The sequence below is a fragment of the Simochromis diagramma genome, unplaced genomic scaffold (genome assembly GCF_900408965.1).
Source record: "Simochromis diagramma unplaced genomic scaffold, fSimDia1.1 OVJJ01000387.1, whole genome shotgun sequence".
Classification (NCBI taxonomy): domain Eukaryota; kingdom Metazoa; phylum Chordata; class Actinopteri; order Cichliformes; family Cichlidae; genus Simochromis; species Simochromis diagramma.
The window spans coordinates 767,106-782,185 of record NW_024387152.1 but is presented as its reverse complement, the minus strand read 5'-3'; the positions used below and the strand labels follow the sequence as shown (position 1 = coordinate 782,185).

Sequence of the window (15,080 nt, the reverse complement as noted above, 5' to 3'; positions counted from 1 at the left end):
TTATAAAAAAATCTCAGTTTTCGGTGACTCGAAACGCCGTTTACGTGTGAACGAAACGGCTGCGTGTTCAAAAACACCCGTGTAGGTGCGGACATGGTTTATTTTCGTACTACCTGCAGGTTACTTATATTTGCTTAATTGTTTACTAAATGTTTGAGGTGTGAAATAAACCGCAACTGAGCAAAATATGTGTGCGTGTGCGTGTGGTTGGAGGATGTGTTAGTGTGTGCGTGTGCGCGCGCGCGGGGGCGCGAACATTTTTCTGTAAAACAAAGGGGGGGCCCAGCAAAAAAAAGTTTGGGAGCCACTGCTCTAAACAATGCGCCGTTCTTTGTTCCTAACTCATTAGGTACTTTTTTAAATAAATGATTATGAAATGGTAAATATTTGTAAAGCGCTTTACTTCGTCCCCATGGACCCCAAAGCGCTTTACACATCCAGTCATCCACCCATTAATACACTGGTGCTACATTGTAGCCACAGCTGCCCTGGGGCGCACTGACAGAGGCGAGGCTGCCAGACACTGGCGCCACCGGGCCCTCTGACCACCACCAGTAGGCATCAGGTGAAGTGTCTTGCCCAAGGACACAACGACCGAGACTGTCGGAGCCGGGGCTCGAACCAGCAACCTTCCGATTACAAGACAAACTGCCAACTCTTGAGCCACGATCGGCCTAATAAACATATCTGATTTGAAATGCCGTTCAGTTGTGAGCATAAAAGCTTCGTTATTTCAGTAACTGCCTCACTGTAACCTCAGATGCTTCATGACTGCAGATGTTTAGTTTATTACATTTAGCATTTGGCAAACTGGTGTCAGAGATGTTACAAAGCTGAAAGCAGTCATGCTGACTTTAACATATTCCTTCAGAGTGAAAAGAAAACAAAGATTAACTTGGTCATCTGCAGGAAGGATAATAAAACATGCTGTTTCTTAAACATGTAAGTGTAGTCAGAGAAGTAGGCTTAGCGTTTATGCTGGGTATCCTCAACTCCTCATCTCTTTGTTGCTGTGGAAATTCAGGGTGTTGTCACACTCAAGGAAGGGGTTGAATGTGGTCTGTAGATGACAGCGTGTTCCTGTCGAGATATAAAAATGAATCGTCTTTGGAAACGTTGCTATTTACTTTGGAGGAGCACATGAGGGCCTGCGTGTTTCAGTGTTTAGTGTCAACTTGTCCAGAGTGCCATTTGGAATATGTCTGGATTCTGCTGCTGTCTCATCAGTTACTCTTCAGGTGTGGAAAAACACCAAAAAAGCATAATCTGCAGATTTGATTGCATATTACAGTAGTAGTGTTCATTTAAGAAGATGTTTTGAAGCACATTCGACTGAATGTAATGTTTGTGTATGTGTAAATGCGGGGACCAAACATTGGAAAGTTGCTCTACTTGTGGGGACCAACAGTCACTTATGGGGACAAAATGCCCCATGAGTTTGAAGACAGGGTTAGGATAAGTGTAAGCAGCTAGGGAAAGCAATATGTCAATTAGATGTCCACACGAAGATATGAAAACACGACTGTGTGTGTCTGCTGAGCAAATAAAGAGGTTTCACCCCACGGTGAACATCCCAGTTTGGCTCCACACTCAGTAAGGGGCAGACGGCGAGTGTGAGGATGTACACACTCCGCCGTCGATGTGCAGAATGTAAAGACGTCCTCACTTTTTATTACTCAGAGTTCATGTTTGACTTCAGACATAGATGCTGGCGGAGGTTTGCCAAACAAGGTTGCCTCCGACTGGGACTGTGTACCAACCGTCTGCTCTTGGACAAGGTCTACTGTACTCATACTAACATTCTGATGCTCTCCAGAAAAAGCACAAAAGTGACAGCGGTTTACAAAAACGCATTTGTCAAATCACAACAGAATGTACGACTAAAATCTATCACCAGTGTGCAAAACTTACGGTGCTCCAGTATCACCCCCCCACCGTCCTGTCAGCGTCTCTCCTCCAGGAGAGAAAAAAAAAGCTGTTCCACGTAATGTTCGCAGACAGTTATGAAGTGGAGACAAGGAGGAGCAGGGTGTGTCTGTATTTCACGGTACAACAATCGAGGCTCTTTATTAACACTGAGAGAATTTATTTTTTTACCTCTCCGCCTGCTGGATGTCCCTTCCCGCTTTCTCTCTCTTTCTTCATTTTAACATTTACTCTGAGCAGCGAGCGCGTGCAATATGTTTGACCGCTGCTCCAAGGTGACTCAGAACAGAAGGGAAACCACAGCGTTTACTCTGCATTCATAAAGCTCCAGGGTTTACTGAAGAACTGTCTGCTTGTCTTTAAGTAGACTTCTAACCATCTGCGCTTCCTGCTCTGATGCTTCTTCTTGGCTTCAGCTCTGAGGATTAGAAATTAAACCCTTTGGGCTTCTCTGCATTTGAAAAAAGCTTGATTTGAGTATAAATATACAGCAATGCAAATGCCATGGAGGTGGATCGTGTTCATCTGTCTGAGTGGAATAGTTTCATCAGAACAAAACTTGGACTCTTGGCATGACGTGGATGCATTAATGGAAGTCTCCGCTGAGATATCTGAACTAGAAATAGCACCCGTTCCTTCGCCAAGGATCGACGCAGGGGTGACAGTGTCGGGTGCACACACTGCTGGTAAGTTTTTAAAGTCTGCCCACTTTTGCACGCTCTTGGCTAATAAACACTTAATAACTGAGAATTTGAACCTATTTTGCGCACAGAGGATTAAAAATCGAACAGTGTATTCCTTCATGACTGCATTTTTGGTTTGATTTATGTTTCTGTTACCCTGGTGAAGAAGAGAGTGAGGATGAGCATCTCCAAGCAAATGCTGAGAAAGTGATCAAGCAGGAAAAAACTGGCTCTGGAAACCTGGAGGCGATCAGAAGAAGGAGAAGTGCCTGGGGGAAGAGGAAGCATGCAGCCACAGTGGAGTCCATCGCATATAGAATAGTATGATGAGACACACAATCATATTACACCATCTTTATGTCGCCGTCCTGTCTGGCAGCTTTTGCAATCAGATTTTATGATCTGAATTGTTGTGCCGAACACATTTTGCTTTTCCAAGATAAGCTCTAAAAATTCCCTAAAGGCTCCTCTTCTTCATGTGTTTCTTTTATCTGCCTATTTATTCATTTCCATTCATGTTGTTTCAGTTATCAGAGTATATGTGTAGTACGACAATGTCTAAGCTGACAGGCGGGGGGGGGGAAGGAAGGCAGTAGAAAACAGGAGTGAACATATAACAAAAGGATAGAGCACAAACAGAAAAGCACGGTGTACTGGCAACTGGTGCACCTGTCAGAAACAAAACAAAAAGAAGAAACATGCAGCACCTGTAACACACAGTCCTTATGTGAGACTTGTCTCTGTTTCCAGTAATTAATTCCAGTAATGGTCTCCTGCTACTCTCTGTAGGCGGGTTTGGGGCGACCCGTTGGCGGCTGGAGAAAGCCTGGAACAGGAGGGGAGGACAGCAACACTCTTATGGCTGCACTCAGGGAACTCCACGCTGAGAAGAAAAGGCTGATGGATCTCAGGAAAGCACGAGAGGAGGAGGAGGAGGAGGAGGACGATGACGATGAAGACGACGATGAAGACGACGATGAAGACGACGATGAAGATGACGACGATGATGATGAAGAGGAGGAGGAGGAAGAAGAGGTTATAGTTTGTAATATTAGTTATCTTTTTAAACTTGTCTTATTTACTTACTGATTTGCTGGGTAATTAAATGTTGTTCTTTTCTTCCAAGGAGGAAGAAGAAGAAGAGGAGGAGGAAGAAGAAGAAGAGGAGGAGGAGGAGGAGGAGGAAGAAGAAGAAGAAGCAGAGGAAGAACCGACTGAGTCGCCCAGCAATCAAACAGAAACGGTTTCTAACTTTATAGTTGCCTGTTACATATTACATAATTTCCTTGGGCATTAATAAAGTTTTGTGATTCTGATTCTATTAAGTGTCAGAGCACTGAGAGAGAGATCAGCTGCAGGGGCATCGGCATTACTCACCTGCCAAGCTTCCAAAACCTTGAAGCCACGAAGGTGGATTTAGCAGGTATGTGTATATCTACAGCTGTAGTCAAAGAAAGCACCCAACAGAAATTTCACAGATTAAAAAAAGAAAAAAGAGCAAACACAAGAGCTCAGGAAGCCCAGCCATCATTAGTGAGCCATCGATGCCCATATTTTTGTAGACAGTGTTATCCTGGATTTAATACTGGAATACATTACGACGTGGATTATTATGCTGCCAGCTTGTGAATCATCAAATTGAAAATTGAAGTGTCATGTGACTGACTTTATGTTCAGAGAACAACATCAGGATCATCACGGCACGAGCTTTCTCAGGCCTCCTGAACCTGGACGTGCTGGACCTGAGTCGAAACATACTGGATGATGAATCGTTCAGCCAAAACCCTCTTTCTGTGAGTAACACTGCTCTCGCTGCATCTTTTAAAATTACTCACAAGTGACATATTTTTATCCCTTTATTTATCTATTTATATAAAAAGTGAAAAAGTAAAGTAAAACCAGTAAAGGGTGGTGGTTACTCTGACTTAAATCTACTGCTCTTGTACTGAGGTTTGTGTCCCAGTGAGTAATATATAGTAATATGTGTGTAATACCAGTGTGAAAATCCACCACAAACCGAGGCTGTCCAACACCGTTTGACTGCAGAGTTTCTCCCACTCGTCTTACAACTGCAGTTGGAGACTTGCACTTCCAGTTCTGCCTGCACTCAATGAGTTTTCTAACTATATATTTTTAACTGCACTTTATGTCTGTTGGGTGTTTTCTAGAAAATATTTACTGTCATGAAATATCAAGTATTATTTATCCAGACTGGGAATGGAAAAAACAAACAAGTGTCACTGACAGTGACTGAACTCTGTTAGAAAAGTCAGTGTTGCTTCTCTCATTGTCTGCTGGCCAAAGAAAGAAGTGATAAAATAATTTACAGTAGACAACAACATTTAATATACTGTCAGACTGTAGTTTACCTTCATAATGAGACAGAAAGTTTGTATTCACTGTCAGTTCGAGCCACAAATAATATTCTGGGAAGAACTATTTGGTGTGTTTAAACAGCACCAGCAGAGACAAACACACATATCAACAAAAAACCCAAAAAACTTTATGCCTTGAGGCCTGAAACTGAACCCTGTTTGACGTGGACGTGTTGAACTGCTCTGACATTATAGCTCCGTCTTCACTCTTACAGAGAGTCCTCCGCCTGTCAGTACTTTTCTGACTTACAAGCACATTTTATGGGTCACTTTGCATCTAATTAAAATAAAAAGCAGGCTATGTCCTGTATCATTACGGTAATAAAAGAGCACTGAAAATGCATTAACTAATCCGTCTAAGAATAACCTCTGGTTTAAACCAGAGGTTATTCCTAGACCACAGGCCACACCGAGGGAGCCTACCACACTCTGACCAATCATTACACACTGCCACTGCTATACTGTCACGGTATTGGCTGAAAGAACCTGTTGGAAAAAAGCTGCAGCCAATGATGTGGGGAATATGAGGAAATTATTTTTAGAGGAATATTCTTCTTCAGTTTCTGCTCACATCCCTGTAATGACAGGGGATTGATGGACTGGCTGGAGGGATGCTGCGAAGTCTTGTCCACTGCTTTTATTCACTCATCAAAACCACAGCAGCTTTCACTGAAGAGCCACCCCGAGTGGCTTTGCTAAAAATATGAGAGGACAGATCACATGAATGGAAGAGATGCACAAATGTGACATTCTTTCATTTGGTGTATTTCTGTGAGCTCTGTGATTAAATCCCGATTGGCAAGCAGGGATGGGAAATTATGGACTTGGAGACAAGTATCTATTTAGTGTATTTTATCATCCCAGTTTTGCTCAACACCTATTTATTTGTGCTACATTTCATTTCATGCAGAACCTGACCTCTCTGAGGAAGCTGGATCTGGATGACAACCGCATCACCGTGATCCCGACGCTGCCTTCATCTCTGGAGGAGCTCAAAATCAAAAACAATAAGCTGAGTGGACTCACACCGCACTGCTTCAAAGGTACACATCGTGTGTGTGTGTGTGTGTGTGTGTGTGTGTGTGTGAACACAGTCATGTGTAAAAATTATAACAGGTGTAACATCATAGGTATTATTTCCTAATAGGTTTGAAGAATCTCCTGAAGCTAGAGCTGGGAGGAAATGCTCTTCACAAAGCCAGTGTGTCCCCTCCAGCTTTTAGGCCGCTACAGAGACTTCTTGACCTCCAGCTGAGCAACAATCACTTCCGGTCGCTACCACTGAACCTTCCTCCCTCTCTTCAGGTGCACATGTACCACATTTTCGAGTCATTTTTTCCTCTTTCTCTCACTGCTTGGAGTTAGACACTCTCGGACACTGTTTGCATATTCACTGATTGTTTTCAGTTTAAACTGTCACATTTCTGTCTCCTGTATCACACCTCAGCATCTGTCTCTGTCTTCCTCATTCTGTAGACGCTGCAAATGAATGAAAATCTAATTGAGGAGCTGACAGAGGAAGCGCTGAGGGGCTGCATTCATTTGAGAGTGCTCGAACTCAGGCACAACCGTCTGCATGAGCAAGACATCGCTACCCACGCATGGACGCGTCTTAAGTATGTCCATCCATCCATCCAACCCAATGTTATGTAGTTCCTTCATCAGCCACCAGAGGGCAGCCTGGTGTTGTTTAGGAATCTGCAGACGCAGCTGTTTGTTCAAAACACTTGTGGCCACTAAAAGATATGAAATAACAAATTTCCATTAAACGATGATATTTTTTTAAACAGGCAGTAATTTAGTATCACAGTAAAGTAAATCGTCGATGTTTAAAGCTGATGCCTTGTTTCAAAAATGACTGAATTAAAATGACAGCACATTTGGAGTGTTGGACATCAGCTTCAGTACGTGTTTTCTCAGCAGACATTTAGACTGATTTACACAAAGCCAGACAGTTTTCTCATTTCTTCTTCTGCTTCTCTCTCAGCCTTCCTCACACAGACAAACACATGTATGCTCACATATCACACACATTTTGACAGCTGACCTTGTGTACTTGGATGAGCAGGCGTGTGAGCGAGGGCTTGAGGCAACTGTGTGCATCTGTATGTGTGTATTTGTGTTTGTGTGTGTGCTGTTTAAATATAGTGAATTCCAGTGGGTTTTTCTTTTTTTTTTTGCTCCTTAGGATCCTTGCGAACCAAAGTGGGAGCCTCAGGGAAAACTGAGGAAATAGAGAATGCAAAAGAGAGTTGCAGGAAAGTGAAGCTGTGGAGATTTTGTATATAGGGCACAAAGCAGAAGCATTAACTTGAGAAGATGCAGTCTGGGAAAACTTTAGGAAGTGATGAACTCTTGTAATCTTCTAGATGCAAAACAGACTCCAGGACAGGAAGATGGAGTTCACTGGAGGAAATTCGAACAGACTGTCCTGAGTCTTCATGAGACTTGTTTCTGATGCCTGACACGTTGACCTCATTAGTCGTGAGAGCATCAACTTCCCATCGAGTCTGCAGGCTTAGTAGCTGGGCCTTCATTTTAAGGCTTCTGCATAGACACCAGACAGTGAATAAACTCAGCTTGACCTAAACTCCGCTTATACAGCAGGAGACAATAAGTAAGGTCACTAACAAGACCAGAACCCTCCCTTCCAGCTGATTGTCTACAGACCTTTAATAGTATATCATCATGTGGTCCTACTGAGGCATGTTAAGAAACAGAAAGTGCCTAAAAAGCTGAGAAAACAAAGCTCAAAAGTGAATTGCTTAATGTGAAAAGAACTGCAGTTGGCTGGGTCTAGTTCGCAGAGTGCTTCTGTTTCGTGTCACAGTGTTGCTTTGCTTCTAGCTCGGTGGTCGAGGTATGAGTGGGGAGAACGAGGTAACAGGGAGCTGGGATCTTTCTCAGGCAGACTGGGCTCACTTACCTCATTATGTATTTAAATAATGTGTAATGACTACAGAACATTTCCAGAGCCTGTGAAATGTCTCTGACTCATTTGGGATAAACCCCCCCCCCCATATGCATTACTTTCCCCTCATCAGTCTACACAATGATAGCAACAGTTAATCTTATTTGAAAAGAACTGAAATATCCAGTATACTAACGTATTCAGACACATCCTTCTTTTAATGATCCTTGAGATTCTACAAGGACAATCTTTCATTGCATATTGAATTCACTGGACTTAATCTAAAAGCTCTGACACTTGATGTTAAATACGAAAAACATATCTGTAGCAGTCTCGGTGTCCAGGAGTAAACAGGGATTACTCAGTTTGGGGAGATTTGTAAGATTTAGAGATGGGTCAAGTTCTTAGAAGGACAATCATTAATGTAGGTATCCACACAAATGGCTGCAGTTTGCCCAAAGGCGCCTGAATGACTTGGATACCTGGTTTCCACTGATTCGTTCTTGGCTCAGTGCCTCTCTGGAGACAGTGCTGTAGTGCTTTCTGAGAACAAGCTTACATTTCAGCAGGTTTGAGATTTTTTTTCTTTCCTGTGGGAAACAAATGTGCTGGCTGCGTCAGCAGATCAGCTTTGAAGTTGCTGTGGTGGCCTCTCCTATACTGGTTTGGGCCCAGCAATTTTGTGATTCTGTCTCTCAGTCACTTTTTTTCTTTGGTGGGAATGCTACCACGTCTGAATGGGTTCTGTCATTGCCACGGTGGAAGAGGTATTAGAGCATGACATGCAAAATCCTCTGAAACAAAGATTCATAATTCAGTTCATAGTTCCCAGGGTCGTGTGCATGATTGAAACCAGGCACTAAGAAGCAATTAACACCATCAATACAGTCCAACGCAGTGGTGGCACGATCCTGTTGTGGGATTTCCTGGTACATGGACACTGATGGATGCACAAAACCATTTTAATAGAGCTCAGGTTCTCAAACTGGGCTAAGGATTACATTCAATAAGTCAGAAATCTAAAGCATCACTGAGAAGGCTGTTTTGGGAAAACTTGGTAAAAAACCAGAAGTGTACAAAAGTGGTGTTGTCCTCATAAACAAAAAGGATGTGTATCGGATCTACTTTGTGTGTTTCAGGATGAAAATCAAATGATTGCTCCAGTTAAAAGAACATGAATGCATTACTCGTTTTTCACGAGGTGATGTAGCTGGAGTTATGTAACCTTTAGCTAAGCGATGCATCGGAATACGTCTTCCAACTCCAACAACTGTGCCTTCCTTTGTTTATCCCTGTACGTGTTTGTTATGTAACGAAGCTGCGCTGGCATACAATTAATGCTGTTGCACAAGCAGTTAGATTTGACTCTTATCAGGCACAATGAGCAGCCTGTTCAAAAACACAGCTGTACAACTAAAACAGACACACACACCTGACACCTGCCTGTGTCAGTGCCTGATCTCAAACCAGAGCATTTTCTGATTTGCGACACTACGCCCAAATGTCTGTAGATGATCATATTTCATTGATAAAGTCTTTCCGGTTGCAGACTGTAGTTTATGCTGTCAAACATTTACGGAAAAATGACGGATTGTGTAATAATGGATTTGTTTTATTGCGTGCTCTGCAGTTTGACTTAACACTCTTGTAAAAGGATCATCGACTTAAAAATACCCAGTAACAGCCACTCCAACTCCGTTAGATAATAACTGACAGAAGAGCCGAGTCTTTTTTTAATTTGGTTTGTGCTGAAACAGATGGCTGTTACGGCACATCAAATGTTATTTTTCTCCATTATTTTTTTATTATTTGTGTCATTTTGCACAGAGAAGCTGTCATGGGAGATCTGTGTATATTTATCGTCGCTGCAGGCTTAGACGGATCGCATGGAGGTGCAGGTTCAGTGATCATCACACCAAAGATGTGTGTGTCGCATCGTGACGTGTCTCAGCCTGATACGACTTGTATCAAAAGCCCTTTTCCTATTTGGCCCGGCGCAAATTGGTTTCGTAATGAGCTTATATAAACTGGGAAACAAACACGGCGCACACACTCTATACGTGCACACACTCTGTACGTGCACACACTCTATACGTGCACACACCGGCTAAAATATGACACTAACATCAAGTGAAGACCGCTGGGTTTCATTTAAGTGATCTTCAGTTCACATTTAATGGTTTCCTGCGTGGTTGCAAACACGTAACATTTAGCAAGTGTAAAAACTCACTTTAGATTTATAGAACGCTAAAAAGTCCAGCTGCAGTTATTTGTTCGAGTAATGCGGTAAATGATTTCAAATATGCTTCTGTGTGCTTTCAGTGGCAGCTGGCAGAGGCTCCAGCCCCTCAGGACCCCAGTTGGAATTAGAAAAAATGATTGGAGGGACTGTTTTCAACAGATCTCACAAATACTTCCAGATATCAGCCAGTGTTAATACATCCAGTGCGCACAAAAGTGCACACGCAGCTTTAATAAGTCCAGAACGTGCCGTCATCCATCGATCGGTGCAGTTTCAAGTCCAGCTGCAGGCTTTCAAGTCTGCTTGGCATAATCTCAGAGCCTGGCTTGAATACTTGTCCAAAAGGCTTCGACTGTTTTGACGCTGTGGTGTCATCGTAAATGGAGCCGTGTGTATCTGTAAGTGCAGTACCTGCTGTAAGCAGACCATCACCCTGAGCAGCTGCAGGACTGGACTATGCTTTGCACAAAACCGAGACAGACTTGATTTTTTTAATGAAAAAAAGAAAAGCAAAAACATTTACTTTGGTGTGAATTGTGTGTGTTCCCTGGAGTAGCTTGTGTGTTGCGTGCTTGTGCATGACTATTTGATCATAGAATGTGCATCTTTTTCTTTTTTGGGTGGGTGAATAGCAATTTCAAATCCATGCATTTGCATCCTCGCTGCACCTCCTTGACGCCCATCTGTGTCTGCCAGCATATTTATTTTCTGTGGATGCGCATAGTTCATGTCATGTTGTGCGTATGAGAGTGTTGTTGTGTTTTTGTGTAGGTGCCAAGCCAACGGGTGGAGGTCTCTGAGAAGAGAGGACTGTGTGTCTCTCCACTCATTAATACCATGTGGTATTTAAACACTGGTGGACTGCTGCTGAGCTTACTGGCAAAGTCTTTGAATACAAATCAGCTGCACACAACTGGTCTAAACTGGTACACAGAAACAAGCATAGTGATGTGTTTTATGGTTTCAGTTGGGAACAGAAATCACTCTTTTTTTATTTATTTAATTTAATAGAAATTCACAGAAAATCGTGCATTTAGCGCCTGCTGGTTTCTTTGTGTGCTCTGTGCTGCTGTGCTTCCCCAGGTTTCTGAAAGTTGTTCTCAGAGATGATGGAGGTGGAGGACGTTCTAATGCAGATTAGATTCATAGGCTGTACATGAAAGATTGATGTCACTCATTGGTTTCAAATTGCATTTTGAAGCCTCGACCCTACTGCTGGGCCAGCTGTGTCCCTAAAGTGCACTGGTGCACAGACTACGTTTGTTATTCACCATGTTGGAGAGTCCGTGTCACACATCAGGCTTTATTGTTTGTCAGGTCATTTCATTAAGGATGCTCCGACAGGCAGCAGGAGATCAAAGACAACAGAGAGGTCAATAGTGAGCTGTGTTGGCACACGTGCCAATCAAAGAGACCAGTAAGAGTAATGTGTTATATAATACTGGTGAGGTCTGATTCACTTTTGGAGCCAGCCTTAGGTGGTCCGGACAGGAACTGCAGGTTTTGGCACTTCCACATCCATTTTGCATCCATCTCCACAGATCCTGTGTTTTTCTTTCAGTTGCACCACTGTAGTGTGACCCAGAAATACTTCTGGGCAAATATAAACTATGCTCCCTTAAAAAAAAAAAAAAAACATCTTTTTGTGTTGCAAACTAATGATGTGAACAGGGACTGGATATATACCATAAAAAGTTTTATTGCCAGTAAATAAAAGTAACTCTTGGAAAAGACAAGCTAACAAATAATGATTAAATCTGCTTTTATTTTATTGTTACCCTTCGAGTACCCTTACATGTGCTAATGCAGTATTTCATCATATGAAATACTGAAAGAGCTTATTTTGGTTCTTCTGTTACTGAATATTTGCAGTCGCACCTTAATAGCCGAGCCTGTTAGTGGGTCATAGTGTTTATTGTGTACATTTTATTCTAGAGCATTTCACAGTACACACAAAATGTGAATATTTTGCACAGCCCGGACAAATCTATAAGAAACATGTCTTGGTAGTAATCTTGAATTCTGTGCAGTCTTGAGCAAACCCTGGTTTCTTTATATTTAATAGGAAAAGAGGAAATATGTGCTGTGATTTATTGAAACAGATGTAATGTTCAAAAGAAGGAGAGTTGTGTTTTATTGTAAGCTGTAAGCTTTCTATTGTAAGCTACTAGTAACAGAAACTGTGAAGCAGACAGCATCAGTCAGACATACGTTGGCCCACATGTGTTCAGCATCCACAAGCCTTCACTGATTGGGCCCCAGTTCCCATCACTCTGTAGTCATTAACTGGCCACCTGAATGTTTTCTGAGCCCTTTTGTTCAGTGATGTCAGTGAATGGAGGAAGAACCGAAAATGAGGTTTTGTCTCCTGCTGTGAGCTGTGCTGTAAACTCAAAACAGCTGTGTAAGACCTCCTAATAAACACTGAATCACAGTGCTGCAGTGCACCCCGAGGACTGCTTTGATAAGTCAGAATTATTATTATTGTCTTTGTCTCAGACCTCAGAAATCTGGTCCCAGCTCTGTGGCTATTCTTTAGGTTTCCCATAAGCCAAACATTTTTCTATCAGCAATTCTGCCTCAAATTCTCCCCCAAACAGCCATCGTACCCCTCAGGCCCCACTGTTTTATTGGCTGGTGCACCCTGCTATTCCACCACACAGGCTCGCCTCCCTTTCTCCCCAACAGCGCGATGCAGGAGGCCAGAAATGATAAAACATGAGATGAAAGCTGCAGCGAAAGGTCTATGAGTCAGTGTGGATGTGGGTCTATTGACATGCTTAATCAGGAAACCTGCAAAACCTAAGACACTTCATCATCACATGCTTCTGCTGAGCAGCTAACCTCAGCATTATCACTAGTAGAAAGGTTGGGAGATCACTGAGATCTTCAGCATGATGCCATAAGTGCTGTGATATCACTGGAAATATGGATCTACAGGTTGTCTCTGAGCAATTTCAGACTGATTGGACGTTTCTTTGCAAATATGACTGAGATTATTCTATGCACTGTATTTCTTCAGGTCCTTGGAAGCCTTGGATCTATCTCACAACCTGTTCACTTCCGTTCCTCTAAACCTGCCGCGCCCTCTTCGTAATCTGACCCTCCAGCACAACAACATCAGTCACATCCCAGCCTTCACGTTCCGTCACCTGCGGCCCGGCCTGCGGTCCCTGTGTCTGTCCCACAATGACCTGAGCAACGACGCTATAGAACAGTTCTCTTTTGTTGGATCTTACCGCTCGCTGAGCGAGCTCCTATTGGACCACAATCGCCTCGGAGAAGTTCCTCGCTGCATCCGGCAGTTTAAAAACCTGCAGGTGCTGAGACTGAGCAACAACCAGATCAGGTAGAATTGGATTTTCCATGAAGTCAAATGTGATTTCTATAATGCTGGGATGAGCTTACTGCTTGCTTGTTACCCAATCCCGTCTTAACACCATTAGCTCTGCTGGTTCCTTTGAAATGATTCTAAGGAGCTTAACAAAGAACACATTCAATTTCTTATGTAAATGTGTTTCTTATCTTTACATTATATACGGCTTTAAGACTTTAATTTTAAAATAATAAACATCTGAATGTTTGGTTTCTGCGTTATTTCATAGTGAAAATTGTCTGCCTAAATTTCAGTGTGCATATGTTTCAATTATAGGCTGGTGAGGCAGTGGAGCGTGTGCCACCCTCGCAATTCGGGCTCCTTGGCTTCAGTCCACCTCGAAAACAATCTGCTGGAAGTCGAGAAGATTCCCCCAAACGCTTTCTCCTGTCTCACTGACCCTCAGGGCCTTGTTCTACATCCACAGCAGTGGTCTGACTGATAGGACAGACAGTGGGACAGACATACGGGAACATTTCTTCTCCCACGTTTGCATCACCCTGTAATGATGCAGTGTTTGCAGAAAAAACATTTTCACCATGTATGTTGCTTAGTAAGCTGCAGCTTTCATTATATCATCTCTAAAGCCATTTTCCTCTCACGTCTTTGATCATTTCAGTATGTAATAAAGCAAATATGTTCTTGACATTGTGCTTAAAACAACTAATGTTGTAAAAGTTGCTTTTTATATTGTAACAGTTGCATTGCAATCAGAATGCACATAAAGCACAAGTTTTGTCTTTTCATTAAGGGATGGGATACTTTGGGAAACTAAAGCAAAGAAAAGGATTAACCTGTGTCTCTAGCCTGAGGTACTCACAGTAGTCTGAGCTCAACTATTTAATTAGTGGAAGAGGAACTAAAGCAGGATGTTTGGAAGGGCAGAGATGCATTTGACCGCTTCATGATCAAACTTTAGCTCCCTGAGAGAAAGTGAGATCTCTGGCAACACAGTGTGAACCTCAGGGGGCCATTAAGAAGAAAAATATAAACATCATACTAGTTTCCTACAACTAGAAACCCTCCAAAATAAACATCCACTAGCCACTCCAGAAATGCTCAGGGTCACTCTGACTGTGAAAGCGGGGCCTCGTTTGGGGTCTCCAAACATGTAGATGATGACGTCAGTCACGGTGTTTCAATAATTGGAGTGCAAACATGTATGTGTGTGCGTGAGAAGAATGAGGCAGCAGCAGGAGATGAGGAAAGGCTGAGGAACATGTTAAAGCTGAGTGGAGCTCGGGTATAAACAACAGGCTGACTTTTAAGATACAATACATCCATTGTACTTAGGAAGCCTCTAAGGTGATCAGTGAAACATGAGAATATTCATGGCAGTGAGTTCAATAAGACTTGGCTACAAGGGAGAGAAGAAAGGAGGTTTACAACACGGGGAGAAGATAAAGAAGCCGGGATCAGATCATGTTCAGAGTGCTTTTCTCATCTGGAGCTCTGCTAAGTTTACTGACAAACTCTGTGTTTCTGTCCCACTCTTAACATCACTTGCTCGTGCCACCTTTTGCGCAGAATAATCCAATCCTGGAAGCGTGACATGCAAAAGCAGTCC

The 15,080-nt window shown here is 42.7% G+C and overlaps 1 protein-coding gene across 1 annotated transcript; it reads left to right on the top strand.

Moving 5' to 3' along the window:
- Positions 1-622: 622 nt before the first annotated feature.
- si:dkey-32e6.6 (extracellular matrix protein 2) lies at positions 623-14,542 on the top strand. Its single transcript, XM_040048056.1, has 11 exons — positions 623-2,612; positions 2,776-2,930; positions 3,399-3,680; positions 3,721-3,852; positions 3,936-4,032; positions 4,287-4,402; positions 5,895-6,027; positions 6,132-6,289; positions 6,461-6,600; positions 13,160-13,486; positions 13,790-14,542. The coding sequence occupies exons 1-11, from the start codon at positions 2,420-2,422 to the stop codon at positions 13,953-13,955; spliced, it is 1,899 nt and encodes a 632-aa protein (XP_039903990.1). The 5' UTR covers positions 623-2,419; the 3' UTR covers positions 13,956-14,542.
- Positions 14,543-15,080: the final 538 nt, after the last annotated feature.